A 17,857-nucleotide genomic window follows, 5' to 3' on the forward strand; every position below is an offset into this window, starting at 1 on the left:
AGGTTGCTGAAGCTGTGAGGTTGCAGCTCTGCCCACTGCCTTGGGAAATAATACCACAGAACTTCATGGTGACATAGCTTAATTCAAAGGTTCTCTTAAATGTATCATGACAAGTATCGTGTCCCAAGGTGACAGTGCAAATAACAGCATGATTTTTGTAGTCAATAGGAAGATACAGCATCGCAATGACAGTTGCCCAGCAAGTTTTGGCAGACTTTGTAATACCGACTTGTTCTTGTCTTGCGTCCACCCCTCTACAAGGGAATCTCTGGTGATTGAGAGTCAAATAGACTATGATGATGCTGTTCAACCAATAACACAGAGGATTATTTGATACATTACACAAGACTGAAGCTTAACTTCCAACAAGTGGGTTGAAATCGTATCAGGTTAAACTGTAAAAAGTCTCACATAGGAAACAAACATACCCATGTCCAGTTTTAAAAAGAGGTGGGACAGAAAAATCAGTCATAGAGACTGTTCATCTTCATTTTAGTAGTGATAGTATTTACATTCATAGTGAGTTGGGTTTCCCAGGCATCAACAAATCTGGGCAACTGAAAGCAAGGCAAGAACACCTGAATTCATGAAGATTAAGTGCTTACATGGCAGCTCTTTGTAAGCCAGAATATAATAGAATGTTTTCACCAGGTCTAACAAGCTCCATAGCATTCATATTGCCAAATCTGCTTCACATCACTGTATTGTCAATCTTCCCACTTTAAGAAGCAAGGGATCCCAAGATTTCACAGCTGACTTATGATGGATTCTCTTCTTTCAATATAATGCAGTAGGTATTAAGAAAATCATATTGCAACCTACCTATGGTCTAACTGTCCTATCACTTATCTATATGTTAACTACATTTGAGATATGGAGGCACTTCTGGTTCAGGTACTCATCACCCACAACTCAATCTTCCCCTGCAAGGTTTAGCAATTCATTAGATATCCTCCAATGTTTTTCATCTTAGTAACACTTCAATTATAATCACCTTTTCTATTGAATTCAAGGAAGCCTTTTCCAAAAGTACTCTGTAAGTACCTAATGATTTCACTTGAACTTGCTTTATGCATGGCTTTAACATCAAGCAATTTGTTGTTAGAATATCAGACAAAAATAATTCAGAGATACATTGCACATTTTTGGCTGTAATAGAATGAACGAGCTGTCTCACCTGATGCCAACAAGTCATTCACAAGCACCAGAAACTTTTCATCAGCAACTTGAGCATCTGTCATTAAGAAGACGGTGCCCACATTCTTGACTCCAGCCTTTAAGCACAGGTTAGCAAGGTCAGCCTGGAAAGGAAGAAGCCAGTCTATTGGAGAGGTTACAATTTATGTTACGGAACTACCTTAAGAAAAAATCTGCATGATATACATATATACAGTGTATGCTTCTGAAGTCATTTTGTTTACTCACAACTTCAGGAAGTATAACTTTATAGCAATTACTCTTATTTGCTGGGAATGTGACAGTCAAAATATACACATAACAAGTAATGATATACTGTAAATGACCTAAAAAAGTTATTGGTGTTAGTTGCCTAAGGATTGTTGTGATGTTAGGAGGATTCCTATGATGTTCTTCAAATGGTGCCTCAAGATCTTTTATATTCAGCTGTAAAATAATATTCAGGGCCTTTGTATCACACCTTATCTAAAAGTCAGCAACACTGATGGAACAGAGCTTGCTCAGTATTGCACTGAAATATCTTCCTCAACAATATGATTGGTGGGGAGTAATCCTTAAACCCACTACAATTGTATTACAGTGAAGAAAACACATTGATATTATTGCTTAAAATTGGAAGTAATATATGGAGTAGATATAGTACAGACCAATGTGAAATGGGATGGATTACACAGAAATTAGCAGCGAGGATCAGGTTTCTAAACAATGATGAAATACAGAGTTTCTCTCCCCACAGATGCTGTTAGACTTGCTGAAAATTCCCAGCATTTTATGCTGGTAATTTCAGATTTCCATCAGCTGTAATATTTTGTTATTGTGTACAAAAGGTAACACCTACCGTAGTGGATTACATGGTATATACATCAGTGAGGAATGGGTTACAGACAATAACAAAGTGAGGGATTCATCTGTCATTGAAAATGGCCAGAATAAATTTTCAGCTGTAAATAATGACACCTGTTTGAAAATGTGTTAATAACTGCTTCAATATACACCCACACTCAAGTCATTTGGCATCATACATACAGAAATTTTGACAGTATTAAAATGAATCAGGGCAAGATCTGGTGCCATTCAGTATTCAAGTTCAGTTTAACAATATTTCCCACTAATCAAGTGACTGACATATATGACTGTAATACTCAATGCATTGTCACAATTACTATATATCATAGTTTAACAGTGGAATTTTATTTAATTTACTATTATCTTTTACATAACTCTCACAGCAAGATCACCATCAGGAACGGGATTCATATTCCTCAGAGAATGAGAGTAATCACAATTCCATTGAGAGCCAGAGTTATTTTACATGATAAGATCTGCCAAATATGGGTGGTATGTAAGTGCAGAAATAATTAGGGTTAGCTTTACAAACCTGAGCCCATGTTAACAAGTAATGGATGTTTATGTTTTGTTTTAAACTGCTCTTCCATATGATTCTTCCTACAACCCGCCCACATTTCCTTCTCCACAGAAGTTTGGGAAATGGATTTTCTCACAGGTGCTTCATTGTCATCTGACTTCTGGCAGTCTGACCCAACACCTCTCCCCATCCTTTCCAACTTCCTAAAGCAGGATACTTTTATCACCGTTAAGTGTTTCAAATCTGGCAATCTGCACAAGAGTTGGCAGAAAGGAGAGGACGGTTTATATTTGAGGTGAGAGTCTCAATTTATTCCAGAAATGAACGCATTTTAGCCAATTAGCATTTTTTATTTAAGAGCATATACTGAGAAATTAAGTTACTGTGTGCACTAGAAATGAATGTGACAAAAGCTTTAATATTCATGGTGCCCTGGTAAAACCAAAATCAATGGGCTTCAAAGGGAAAACACTCTAGTGGCTGGAGTCATATCTCATACACAAAAGAAGATAAATTTAGTTATCAGACATCAATCATCCCAGCCCCAGGACATCACTGCACAAGTTCCTCAGGGCTTTGTCCAAGGCCTAACCATCTTCAGCTGCTTCATCAATGACATTCCTTCCATAATGTCAGAAATGTGGATGCGTGCTGATAGCTACATAAAGATCAATTCCATTCACACATCAGGAGCAGATGAAGCAGCAATATAATCTTCAGCAAGAGAAGGTCTAACTACCTAACCTCAATGCTTAATGGAACCCCTGAATCCTACACCTTCAATATCTTGGGGGTCATCATTGACTGGGAACTTAACTGATCAACGCACATAAATACCATGACTGTATGAGCAGATCAGTGGCGGGATATCCTGCAGTGAGTGATTTACCTCATGACACACCGAGGCCCTTCCACCATCTACGAAGCACAGTTGGAAGTGTATTGCAATAATCTCCACTTGCCTCGATGAGTGCAGCTCCAATAACTCTCAAGGTGGTCAACACCATCCAGGACAAAGCAGCCTGCATGATTGGTACCCTGTCCATTACCCTAAACATTCATTCTCTCCATCACCTGCACACAGTAGCTGCAATATGTATCTCCACTACATTGCAGTTACTCAGTTAGACTACTCCCAAACCTGCAATGTCTACCACAAAGGAGGATAAAGGCAGGAGATCCATGCGAGCACTACCATCACCTACAGGTTGCCCTTTGAGTCGCATATCATCCTGACTTGGAAGTATATCGGTCCTTCATCATTTCTAGTTCTAAATCCTGGAACTGCTTCCCAAACAGCACTGTGGGAGCACCTTCATCAGAAGAACTGCAGCGGTTTAAAAAGATGGCTCACCACCATCTTCTCAAGGCCGACAAGGACAGGCAACAAATGCTGGCCTTTTCAATGGCGCTCAGGTCCCTAAAAACAAATAATTAAATAAATATTTCCATTCAGTAGCACTAAATACATTACATGGAAGTGTTAGCACATTGGACTCCACCTCTGCTTTGATGAATGGGATGAATTTCATAGGCAAAGTATAAAGCAAGGACAAAACTATGGAGTGTACTAAGTGCTACCAACTGGGAATGGAGTTTTATGTATCCATTTACTCAATTCCATGGTAAATTCTTATGACATATCAAACTTTCAAATAATCATGAGGGGCTTTTAAATGTCACATTTCTTAATGTGATAGTTAAATCAATTAATTGCTTTCATTCACTGTTTTTAATGAAGGAAATGAATAAACCACAATAACTTCCAAAACTTCCAATAACAATGAGTTAGTTCGATATATGTTGAAATTGTGGCAGCCATTTGGTTAATGCAAAGATTCCACAATAAATGCCAGGATGATTGATAAAGTAAAATAGCTTCTGTGCCATTTGTTGACAGAAAACATCGTCCAGGAGATCAGAAGACTCCTTACTAACAGTTTCACAGAGCTGTCAACATCACAGAGACTAAGATCAAAATACAGATTCCAAACCGATTCAAACAGACCAAGATGACTAAGTCTTGATGAGCTGATTTTCATAATTGAATGAAATTTTAAACAAGAACTGGAAATGGAATTACTAAGAAAATTAATTAAGTATGGGCAACCTATGTTATTTCTGCCTCTGGTACCCAAAATCCATGAATAGATTTTAAAAATAAATATTCAGACAACCTTCTCTTGTTATCTAGTCACACTCAGCCTCTTAAATATGTGTTTAACTTTCACAATCTTGGCATTCTGGATGATGTTAGTTTAGATTCAAATTCAAAAAGAAAAACAGCTAATCTGTAAAATAAACAAAAGCATGGCAAACAAACAGCAGCAGACCAAATGCAGGAGCAGTTCCTTTCATAGTAAATACTCAAGAAGTTCAAGTCCTCCCTACACTTGAATCATTTTCACTCATTTATATATCAACTACTGATCAGTCACTCCCCTTCTTGTACACCACTTTGATGAATTGCTTTTCATCCTGTCCATTACATTACATTCAATCTTTTTCCAATAAATGTTGGTGCTGGAACACTCTAATTAAATAAGACATCCAAATCTTATTAAACAGTAGTCCCTTTCATATCTAATTGATACATCACATTGAATCAATACTATTTTGCTTGAGGAATACATGACAAAACACCGAAAGTCTTCTCTAAGGACTAATCCACAACCTCTTGAATAGCTTCCTATTTCACTTAACATTGAAACTTTTGCTCCTAAAACAGACTGTTCAGCAACTTTAGACCAGAAAGTTTTGCATTACTTGTGTGGTTAGAAGCATGTGGGAAAAAAAAGCATCCACGTTTTATATTATTTAAATATTTTTAATGGAGTCTGAAGTAATGAACAATATCATTTCGTTAAATAAAGGCAAGAAACTATAAAAGGGATTGTACTTTTATAAGGATGTTGTGGCAAGGACCAATAGGTTCACTGGATTGAACTGCATAATGGGAATAATATGATAAATGGTCAATTTAACATCCACCTGGTCATATCTTTATCAACTTCTAAAAGCAACTGTGTAAAATCTTAATTTAATGCATCAAACATAAAGAGAATTCATTTGTAGTAATGTAGTGGTTCATGTAATTGGTAATTGGTTTATTATTGTGCCATGTGCTGAAGTACAGTTAAAAAAAAACTTTGTTTTGCATGCCATCCATACAGATCAGTTCACAACATAGTAGAAGTACATCAAGGTAGTGCAAGAGAAGAGGAATAACAGGATGCAGAATATAGTGTTACAGTTATAAAGTGCAGTGCAAGCAAACAATAAGATACAAAGTCATTATGAAGTAGACTGTGAAGTCAAGAGTCCATCTTATCGTACAAGAGGTTGGTTCAATAGTCTTATTACAGCAGGATAGAAGCTGTCCTTGAGCCTGGTGGTGCATGTCTTTAGGCTTTTGTATCTTCTGCCCAATGGAAAGGGGGAGAAGAAAGAATATCCAAGGTGGTAGAGGTCTTTGATTATGTTGGGTGCTTTTCAAAGGGAATGAGAACAGAGATGTAGACAGAGAAGTGCAGACTATTATAAAGACCGAGTTACCAGGGGCCTTCTTACATAATCAAACACAGGAAGAATGAAGGATTAATACAGCAAATCCTATTAATTTTGTAGTCCCTTCCCCACCCACCCACCCTGTTGCCTCTCCCATCACATTAGGTTACTGACTATCAACAGGCTATGGATGAACAAATATTAGCAACTGTTTCATACTGCACCCAAGTAACCCTTATTAAGAGCAGGTGCTTCAGCTAGACCCAGGGATGGAGACAAATTCTAAAAGCATTCAAGCAGACCAAAGCTTCTTTGCTTTGTTTTAAAAAATGCCTTCTTCTCCATCTAATTGGCTGCCTAGATCCAGTAATAGCGGTAGTAGCAAAAGTGCAAACAAAACCACCATCTTTAAATTGAAAAGTAGAATACCTAAAACTTCAACCAGTAACTTTCAACTGCAACTGAAACGCTGGTCATCCCAATTCCAGAATATTGAACTACAGAGATCAGGAAGTGCCTGGTTTGTTTTTTTCACATCTGTGCCGAGTTGGCAGTTCTCACCAAATTATCACTGAAATAATGCAAGGATCCAACCAATGCCAATATATTCTTAGTTTCTCATTTGAATACCTTTCCCTTTGCTTAGAAAATGCAAACATGAGATCAGTCAAACCAATTCTGCATAAGAGATTATGCTCAAGTGAATGAAATGTCTTTTTCAATTCATTTACCTATATTAGAATAAAATGTGTTCTGATTCAGTGCAGGAGCCACTTTGCCCTGCAGGATCTAGCAATAGTAACAGTCCTCCCTTAGTGCCTTAACAGCACATTCTTGTAAGGATCTGGATAAAGTCAAGTACTAATTATTCCCATCCAAAGAAAGAACATCTTATCTAATCAATAATTAACTTTTCAATTTAATTGACCATTGTTGTTGGCATTTAACAAAAATCAACATGCCATGATTATACGTGTGCCATATATCTTACAGAAAGGTTTCCCTGTTGTCAAACAATTTAACAGAAATGAAATATGGCTGTTCTTCCTTTTGAGGTAAAAGAGCTTAAAATTATTTTCCAATGAAAAACTATAAATTTTAATTATTTGCCATTGAAATCATAAACTATGTACACCTACTTTGGAAATAAAGTTTCAATTAAAGGTATTATTTTCACCACCACCACCTCAGTTCATCTATCACTGAAAATCCTCATCTACACCTTTCCTATCTCCAGACATAATTATTCCAAGCCATTTTTTCTCCAGCCTCTATATTACTACTCTCTTGAAGTCATTCTGCATTTTGCTCTCCATAACATAACTCATTTACCTATCTCATTACTAACTGCATATATTGACTTAAGGTTAAACAACAACCCTGATTTTCAAATTCTCATCCTTATTTAAAAATCCTCCCATTGTCTTGACTCTCCCTGTGTCTGTAATCTTCTCCTGTCCTACAACATTTATTATCTACTATCCTCCAATTTGGACTCTTCGTCATCTCCAAATGTAAACACTTCACCGCTGGTAACTGTCTCTTCAGGTACCGAGGCTCTAATCTCTGCAGTTACATTCCTAACCTCTCCACTTATCTTCCTTCCTTTAATGCCACTTCTTAGTCTTCTATAATATTATCTCATATAACCTGGTATAAAATATTGCTTGATCTTGTTCATGTGGAACATTACAGAACATCTTGCTTCATTAAAGCTGCTGCATAAAGTGTTGCTGTAGCCAAAAAGGACTAGTAGGTTGAATTGAAGGGGGAAAATGGGGACCATCAATAAAGGTTGGAGGACAAGGCAGAAAGTCCCTCTAGGGGAGTTTGAGACAAAGTGCTGACATTATGGAAGGCATCAAATATGAATGAATGCCTCTGTAAACTGAAGCGATGACAGTGTCTGTTAATAAACTAGTTGAATAAGAGGTAAACTGGTTGATTCATTGAAAATCTAATTGTCAATTTGTTTTGAACTCTTGCTCTCTCAATCAACCTTGCCCTGGCCTTTGCACTTTATTTGTTTACCTGCATTGCACTTTCTCCATACTCTGCATTCTGTTTTTATTACCTCAGTATGTTTCCTTTTTATTACCTCAACTTACTTGTGTACGGAATGATGCGTATGGAATGATCTGTCTGGATGGCACACAAACAAAAGCTTTACACTGTATCTTGGTACATGTGACAATAATAAACCAATTCCAATTGTAGATTGACCTTTCCTGGTTTCCAAGGTTGGCCTGAATGAGAAACTTGAACTTCAATTTTAGAACTCCTTGCCAAAATGTTTGAAAAATAGGTTGTCCTCCTGCAGTGAGATGATCAAAGAAAGAATTTCAGTAACTCCTTCAGTTAATTGGGTTGCACTTGTTCCTTTTAAAGCTAACAATGACAGCTGGATACAAGTGAATGCTCCAACTTACTTCACTCTGGAAATGGAATCTCATAAAAGTGAAAGAACTAAGCCCTGCAATTTCATTAATGCCTGTTGTAAATCAGATTGACGTGCAGTACAAGGCTGGAATTAGTCACAATCCTGAAAAATGACAGCGGGTTATTGATGATTCAGAAATTGCTGTAATTACATGCCACCGATAGAGAATATGAAATTTTCAGAGCCATTTAACCTCACTGTTTCAATATCTACACGAATAGTTAACAAGAGCTCAGTGGACATGGGAGCGCTATATATTAGCACTGGAACACAAGTTTACAAAACTAAAATTTGCACGCTTCTCATCCTTCATAGCATGACCAGTCCTCTTGCTTTGTATTCATCACATACTTTGCTACCCTTATTCTAATTCACACCCAACATCCTGGGATGCTCTGTTAACCAGAATTATCTTTGAGATGAGGGTACTGTGATACAAGGGGAGATTAAGGAGATTGGGCTCATATCTCTTGAGTTTAAAAGAACGAGTGGTGATCTCAGTGAAACATACAAAATTAGTACAAAACTTGAGAGATGGGATGTTTCCTCTCACCGGGCCCCTAAAATCAAGGTTCTCAGTCATAAAATAAGGTTCAACCTTTCAGGACCGAGATGAAAATTATTTCTTCACCCAGAAGATGAGGAATCTTTAGCATTCTCTCCCCAAGCATGCTGTGGAGGCTCAATGACTGACTTTATTCAAGACAGAGATCAATGGATTATTGGATATTGACAGGATCGAGTGAGATTGTATTAGTGCAGGAAAGTAGCATTGAAGGCAAAAGATCAAGACATGATAAAATCGAATGGCTGAGAAATCACAAGGAACTGAATGGTCTAATCCTGCTTCTATTTCTCAAATAAACTCCTTAGAATCACCCTGCACGTTGTGAGTACATTACAGTTGATGAATAATCATTGCTGTTGTAAATAGCATGTCATTCTTGTAATGGGATGCATTTTAAAAACATGGAATAAATTAGTTTGGAATAAATAAATTGGTGGGTTTTCTCACATTGCCCTAGAAACCTAACTACATCTCTTCTTCAACAACATATATATGCAAAGTCACCTCAACTGAGTTTTGAATATTTTTGAGTTTATTACAAGGCAACTCCAATGTAGAAGGTCAAATGATAGTAAACAGGGAGCATTCAATTTCAAATTTGCAATTTTAACATAATCAGCAGGTAGGAAGTGGGGAAGAAATTAACTTTAGCAATCTATACGGGGACCTGAACAAAAGCATGAACAGCTGAATATCATTTTAAACTGAGTTAGACTGCAATCACACTGTCCAAAACAAATGTGCTCTAAATCAGAATCACAACTTCTGTTTCAATTGAAGTTTCATAATTCAAATCTCCTTTACATAGTCTTAACTCTGATTTGCTCTCCAGTCACCTCCCTCCTTTCCCGATGGTGTAGACTTGTGTTGTAATTCAGCTCCAGAGTTGACAGGAGCCACTCATTACTTGGTTGAAATGGCTACTCTTCTCATCCAAACCCAATGAGCTTTAGCAAATTGTTTAATCATAGAGAGCAGATGCATTAAGACCTGGTAACTCCCCTCCAATCAGGTGCACATATCTATTTCCCTAATAGTAGCAGAATGTCTGACTGAAGACCCAGATTTTGTAAGAAATGCCAGCACTTCTGTGCGTAACCACTGGCCTTTCCCCATATTACTGCCAACAATTTTGGGATTCCCATGTATGTGCAAACCTGTTGGTAGCTTTCTGCAGCATTTCTTCCACTGGGCTCAGGTACTGTACAACACATGGAGTCCAGTGGGTGAGAGTGAAATTGCAGAAATTCCCCCTTAGAGTTACAGTATTAGACCTGGTGCAGGTAGCCAGGTCTGATACTGTATTCAATGATTTCAATAGAGGAGATTCTGTGCAAGATAGCATTTGACTACAATATACCACAGAAACTTCACCTGCACCAGTGAATGAATGCCAATTCAGTTTCCTGTTACTGCTCCAAAGTTAAAAAAAAGCTCAGGAATGGAATATGCACCCTCCATACAATGATCAGTTTTGTTTTCTTCTGCATTCATATATTGAAGGATCTAAAATGTTATGCTTTAATAATGTGTTAAAACATTTACAGAAAAGAGTGAAAGATATTTTATTTAACTTAAGGATACAGAGCAGAAGCATACACAGGGCTCCCCATCCAGATCCAAGTGACAGGTGAGGGTGGGGGGGCACATAACGGTGACAGAAATACTATGATACAACACTGAGCCATACTGTTGGTCAATACTTTATACGATGCTGAATTACTTAAGCTCTGCAAACTTTGTGTGAGTACCATTAAGAAGAATTTTGGGCAAAACAGTAAAGCTCTAAGCAAGGACTGAGAGACACCAATGTATTACCTCTAAATGTAGCTACCCCCAATAGTGTAGAAAGACATGAGGGGAGCAGAACCATCTGTATCTAAAAGTGAGGTACCAGGCTGTTAAAGGTGTAACACAGAATTATACATGTGCTAAAAAAAATATTTATACTGTCTCTTGCATTTCTCTCTCAATCCAATTTTTCAATCCTTTTCCTTGCTTTCAATAATTGAATAGACAATAAATTCAATGGACAATCTGATACTCTCTCATTCAGACCACACACCATTCAGTAATAATTCTTCAATATGACTGAATAAGGAGATATAAAACTACTTGGAAACATAGAAAATAGAAGTAGAAACAAGCTAGTCATCTCTCAGAGTCTGCTCCACCATTCAGTACAATCAAGGTGATCCTCATTCTCAACACCATGTTCCCTCTCTTTGCCCAAACCACTTGATACCTAATGTGTCTGGAAATGTATCCACCTTCTTCTTCAATATATTCAGAGACTTGGCTTCCACTGTCTTCTGTGATAAAGAATTCCACTATTTCACCATCCTCTGAGTGAAGAAGAGTTCCCCTCATCTATGTCCTAAATGTCTTAGCCCACATCCTGAGACTGCAACCCCTGTTTCTAGATGCGCCAACCAGGAGAATTATCCCCCCTGTATCCAGCCCATAAAGTGCTGTCAGAATTGCATACATTTCAATGATCCCCTCTCATTCTTATAAACCTTAGTAAATACGGGCACTGTCAACCCAGGTTCTCCTTATATGACAGTCCTGCCATTCCTAAATCAGTCTGGTGAATCTTTGTTGCATTCCTCTGTGACAAGTATACCTATTTCTTGGTGGGGAGAGAGAAACTGCACACTTCAAGTGTCACCAAACTGTAACAGGACATCCTTGCTCCTGTATTCAAAATCTCTTGCATTGAACTTTCCTTACATGGGGCCTGGATACCCAATGGATAGTGCACTGTCTGTTAACTCTCTAATTCACAGTAAGTGAATTAGAACCATAGGAAAGCCTTTTTTGGTGAAAGCAAAAAGTGATCCCAAGAACTTCAACTCCATCGTTAAACTGCAAATTTGAATTCTGAATTGTTCGGTTTTGTGTATGATTAAAACTGATTGGCTCATGAATGTATTTATCTTTGAATATCAAGGGCAACAATATTCCTTTGTTTTCTTTTAAACTTTCATTGTTGTTGCATTCAGAAGGTCAATTAACAGCTGGATTTTGCCATGGCCACAAGTCAATAACATCCTTGTTTAAAGGTCAGATATGCAGAGAGCAATTTATCAGCTGTACATATGATTTGAAGAGACACAGAAACAAGCTTCAAAGGTTGCATCAACAGAGAGTAGACATGAGAGAATGAAGAGAATATATTCAACTTCATTATTCCTTTAGGGAAAGGAGTCCTTTACTTATCAATACATCTCCCCCTGTATATTGAGTTGTAGTTTAAATATGTTACTCCATTGAATTGGGAAAGTTCTTCATGTGTGGCAGCCAAATTCCATCCCACTTTCATCTGGCATTTACCACTCTTGTTTATTGGCAACAGTATAAAAGCTTGTGGTCAGCTCCTGAATAAAGCTCCTGGGAGTAAGACATCCAGTTCAACTGAAGAGGCTCAAGTATCTAACATAGTTAACAGACAATTTTCATACAGAACTCCAAGTGGATATTAATTCATACAATAGCCCAGTGCCCTGACTCTCTTACAAAGCTAACTGATATTTCATGCTCAATAACATTTGAAATTGCCCATGAAAATGATCACTATTTGTCTGAATATCGGAGACTCATGTCAGTGGGTCATCTCTCTTGAGGAGGAAAAGGTCAGCAGCTGCCTGAAAGCTATCATTACCCCTGTGATTTATTGACTCACAAGATTATCCTGAAACTGTCATAAAATCAGACAGGCTTCAGCTTGTTTTTGGGTCCTGCTATTCCACATGGTCAATCAATTTGAAACTTAGAGCAGTCTGCAGAACTCTGTCTTTCCTTCAGTTAATGCCAATAAAGTCAGAAAATTCCCCCAAATACAAGCGATGTAGTAAGCCCCTACTGTAGACTTCTCACTAAATCTGCTCAGTTAGTTACTGATGTACCTCTGGGAGCCAATAGCTGAGTGAGTTCAAGTGCACTGAACTCCTGGTGGGTTACTGTGAGTTCCATGTCAAGTCGAGTCAAGTCGAGTCAAGTCAAGTCAAGTTTATTGCCATATGCACAAGTATGTGTATGCACAGGTGCAATGAAAAACTTACTTGCAGCAGTATCACAGGCACATAGCATTAGAGACACAACATTCATAAGAAAGACACAAATTAAACAAACATAAATTATACAAGAATTGCACAAGATAGAAGACAATTAGAACCAAAAAATAAACCAGGTTCAATGGAGTGCAACGTGGTCAAAGTGGTTATGGTGTTACTATACTGAGATAGTAATTAGGGTTGTGCAGTTAGTTCAAGAACCAAATGCTTGAAGTGACGTAGCTGAACAAGAACCTGGTGGCGTGGGACTTCAGGCTTGAAGTCCATACCCAGAGAGTGCTCAAACAAACCATTTTTTTTCTCTGTTATGTTTCTTTGTCAGAATGGCATCCTTGCTACCTGGACAGAGCCGGCCAGCATCGTCATGTTGGGCAACCACTTCTCCCTCTAAAACAAAGCCGATGTTGAATTTTCTGGTCACATGGGGCGGGCAGCCTCCAGTGACATATTTGTATCTTAAGTACTTCCCACATACATGGATTGCATGAATGCTGGAGGAAGTGGGAAGGTGAACTCCAGGTGAAACCACAGGGACCATGTGCCAATGAATTACAAGGTTATTTCATCTCAAATTCTCGCCATTTTGAACTTTATTTATTCCCACTATGTACCTTCCAGAAAATAATGAGGTTATGTCTTGCATATTTGAATGTAAATACTGTAGGTTGTGGGAGAGCAGAAAGTACATTGTTAGATTTGGGCTGAAAGTGAAGATTAGGCATAAATCTTTGATCAAGAGTAGGGTCAATGGCTAGAAAAAGTGGTTAAAGTAGTTCAAGCTGATGTGAGAGAGCAATGTGAAGGATGGGATTTTGGATTAGGCAGGGGCGCAACACTAAAAAAAGTTATTATATTGTCAGAATGTGGTCATGCTGGCAAGGCTTAATGTGTCATCTGGAATGTTATTAGAGCTGCATGAAGTGAGGTGAATGGGTGTACTGTGGACAGTGGAGGGATGCTGAGGGCTCAGCAGATAGGCCTTCCCTTGTAGCCTTGGCACTGATAAGCTTAACTGGAACAACCAACCAAATGTTCAGTCAGGTTTACCTTTGCTTGTGTCAGGTTTAATTCCAATCATTGGCAAGTTTTCCCAGTTGGTCTTTGATCACAGCTTTCCCAGGCAACCCAGTGCTATATAATGGTATATGGTTTCTTGATGGTGAGCACAGCCTTGCGCACCTCTCTTCTGGCATACAAAAACCAATTATCTAGTGTCATTCTATTGCAATATTGACAGCTGTCTTTGTTAAAAGTTGCATGAACTTTGCTACTGTTTGAGAAGGCTGAGGGGATGTGAATGAGCTTTGTTGGATCTCTTGCTAAGTTTCTTTAAGAATAGGACATATCTGGACAATTATCCACACTGTCAGGATGTTAACAGTAACATCATTGCACTGAAATAGGTTAACCAGAGGACCAAAAAACAAACTGCTGCATCTGTGGAGGCAGTGGGATGGTCAATGTTTTGGGTCAAGATCCTGGATCAGGACTGAGAGTGCAAATAGCCCATATGAAGAGCTGAGAAGGAGGGGTTTGACAGGGGCTGGTAGGTAATAGGTGCAAACAGGTGAGGTTGGCGGGGGGCGGTGATGGCAGATGGAACCAGGAGGGAGAAGGGTTAGTTAGAACAGAGGTTTTCAACCCGTGGCCTGCGGACCCCTGGGGGTCCATGGCAGTTGCCAGGGGGTCTGCGAGCAACCCAAGAAAAAAAATGGAAAAGCAACCTGTTACAAAGACATAGCTTACTTGCTTGCTCCAGTTTTCCACTATTCAGAAAATCGGTCATATCTATTCTATCTGTTATAGGCCACAATCTTAGAGACTTAGACGGTGTTCCCTTCTGGTAAGCTGCCGCTTAATATTAGATTTGTGTAGTCAGAGTAGTCAGTAGTGTTCACTACTCACTACTATTCTGTTGTGCACTGTAGTGTTAGCGAGACTGAGTGACGTTGTTGGTGCGCCTTAATAATATTGCTTACTTACCGTGCATTTACGCCACAGTGACGTCACTGTTAAACGAAAAGTGTGCAAGCGTGTAAATTTTAGATTAGTTTTGATAATTTTGTTTCTCAGTAATAGTAATTAAACTGTCCAGCGTGTATTGCTGAGTATGGAGAAATTTCTGAAGAGAAAAGCTGACCAGAAACCGGAAGATGCTGATGACGAAGGGGATAAGGGTGACCACAAGAGAAAACAACGCAAGTATGATCCAGAATACATTTCATATGGCTTCATTGCAGTGGGGACAAATGTGAACCAACCTCTCTGTGTTGTGTGTTTGCAAACACTGTCCAACGATGCAATGAAACCAGCGAAATTGAAGTGCCATTTAACAACAGTGCATCCAAATATTGCCAGTAAGCCAAAGGAATATTTTGAGCGGCAAAAGGAACTGTACCTCAAGCAGAAAGGCAAAATGACAGCCTGTGCCACTGTAAATGAGAAGGCTCTTCACGCATCATATTCGGTAGCATTACGAATAGCACGTTCCAGAAAGCCTCACACAATTGGAGAAGAGCTTATACTGCCTGCAGCAGTAGATATGTGCGAAGATGTACTGGGAAAAGAATCCAGTCAAAAACTGAAAGCCATTCCACTGTCTGATAACACAGTAAGCAGAAGAATTGGCGATATGGCGGAAGATATACAGAGGCAGCTGATAGCACGTCTTCAGCAAGTCAGATTTGCGATTCAGCTCGATGAAAGTACTGATGTTGCCAGTGCTGCGCAGTTGTTGGTTTATGTTCGATATTGCTGGGAAGGAGAGGCTTTGGAAGACTTTTTGTTTTGCAAGGCGCTTCCAGGGCATACAACTGGTGAAGAACTTTTCCGTGTGCTTGACATTTTTTTTGTACAATTGGCATTGGCGTGGACACAGTGTATTGGAGTATGCACGGATGGTGCTGCCGCAATGACGGGATGGAAGTTGGGTCTAGTCACACGAGTAAAAGAAGTAGCTCCACATGTAGCAGCGACCCACTGCATGATTCACCGTGAGGCTTTGGCTGCAAAGGAAATGGATGAAAATCTTGTGGATGTGTTTTCCACGTGCATTAAAATAGTTAACTTTATCAAGGCCAAGCCGCTCAATCATCGTTTGTTTGAAAACATGCGCCGTGAAATGGAAGCCGAGCATAAGCATTTGTTGCTACATACAGAGGTCAGATGGCTGTCACGTGGCCGCGTTGTGCAGCATGTATATGAATTGTGAGATGAACTGCTCATTTTTCTAAATGAGAATAACGGATCATTGGCACAGTTCTTGACAGATGAGACGTGGGTTGCCAGATTAGCTTATCTTGCGGATATTTTCAACATTTTGAACAGCTTAAGTCTATCATTGCAAGGACCTGGCTCAAATATTCTGAAAACGTGACAAAATCAATGCCTTCCAGAAAAAACTCCGTATCTGGAAGGGAATATGCGAGCAAGGTGTCTATGATATGTTTCCATTGCTGGCTGACTTTCTGACAGTGAACGAGACTAAGACAGAGGCCATTGCAAGCACCGTTTTGAACCATATTCAACAGCTGTCACATTATTTCCATGAGTATTTTGGTGACGATGACACGAGCATGTTTGATTGGATTTGAAATCCATTTGAATGCATGCTTACTGATTTAACTGGAGGTGAACAAGAAGAATTGGTTGAACTGTCATCTGACAGGACTTTGCGCTTGTAGTTCAACCGAATGTCACTGTTGTCATTCTGGATAGCACGGTCCCAGGAGTATCCACTGCTGTCCGGCAAAGCCGCCAATGTTCTGTTACCATTTGCCACCACTTACTTGTGCAAAGTAGCATTTTCTGCAGTCACTGCCATGAAAACCAAATACAGATCAAGACTGAATATTGAGGATGACATACGCGTGTGTTTGTCGCACATACCACCACATTTGGACAAACTCTGCAGTGCAAAACAGGCACAACCTTCACATTGAACTGAACACTGAAAGACACCACTGGTAATTATTGGTGATTGAAATAGTCACTATTTCAATAGGGCCTTTGTGCAGTAATTTAAGTGTTGTATGCATGAATTATCGATTGTTTGATTTTGTGGGCCTTGGGGGTCCGCCATCTAACAAGGACATATCCTGGAGGGGCCCGCAGAATAAAAAAGGTTGAAAACCACTGAGTTAGAAGACATAGGCTGTAGATGACGGGTGGAAATGAATAAAGGAGAAAAAAACATAGTCAGATGGGGAGGGGAAGGTAGGGACAGAGGCTGCAAGGTAATGTGGAATCAAATAAGGGAGGGATGATGGGCAAATGGAGCCAAATGAGGGAGTTTAGAGACAGAACCTAGATGGTGGTAGGTGAAAACAGATAAAGAAAGAGAGCCAAATTGTTTAGTGACAAGCCAGACCTAGAAGGTGTACCATGCTGGAAGAGGCATGATAAAAATCAGTGTTGTGCAGTGGGCCAAACCATCAGCACAATGCTGTAAAATTCCATTGCAAATGCAGCCCAAGGCAACAGTGATGTGCCACAGGGATTGGTGCCGGGCCTTCAACTTCTCATAATTTATATAAATGCCTTGGATGAAGGCACTGTGGGCATCTTTGCCAACTTTGCTGAAAACCCAGAGATAGCTAGGAGAGTAATGAAGAAGACATAAGGGGGCTACATAGGGATACAGATAGGTTAAGTGAGTGGGCAAAGATCTGGTAAATGGAGTAGACAGACTCGACTCATATAGG

The 17,857-nt window shown here is 39.2% G+C and overlaps 1 protein-coding gene across 1 annotated transcript in view; it reads right to left on the minus strand.

The window, feature by feature from the left end:
* The window catches only part of LOC127580053 (dynein axonemal heavy chain 9-like), a 377,996-nt gene that overhangs the window by 183,786 nt on the left and 176,353 nt on the right, over positions 1 to 17,857 (minus strand). Inside the window, exon 45 of the mRNA XM_052033209.1 lies at positions 1,178 to 1,301. Within this exon, the coding sequence (XP_051889169.1) occupies positions 1,178 to 1,301 (124 nt within the window). The remainder of the gene's footprint in view (positions 1 to 1,177; positions 1,302 to 17,857) is intronic.

Source organism: Pristis pectinata, chromosome 18 (assembly GCF_009764475.1).
Source record: "Pristis pectinata isolate sPriPec2 chromosome 18, sPriPec2.1.pri, whole genome shotgun sequence".
Taxonomy (NCBI): Eukaryota; Metazoa; Chordata; class Chondrichthyes; order Rhinopristiformes; family Pristidae; genus Pristis; species Pristis pectinata.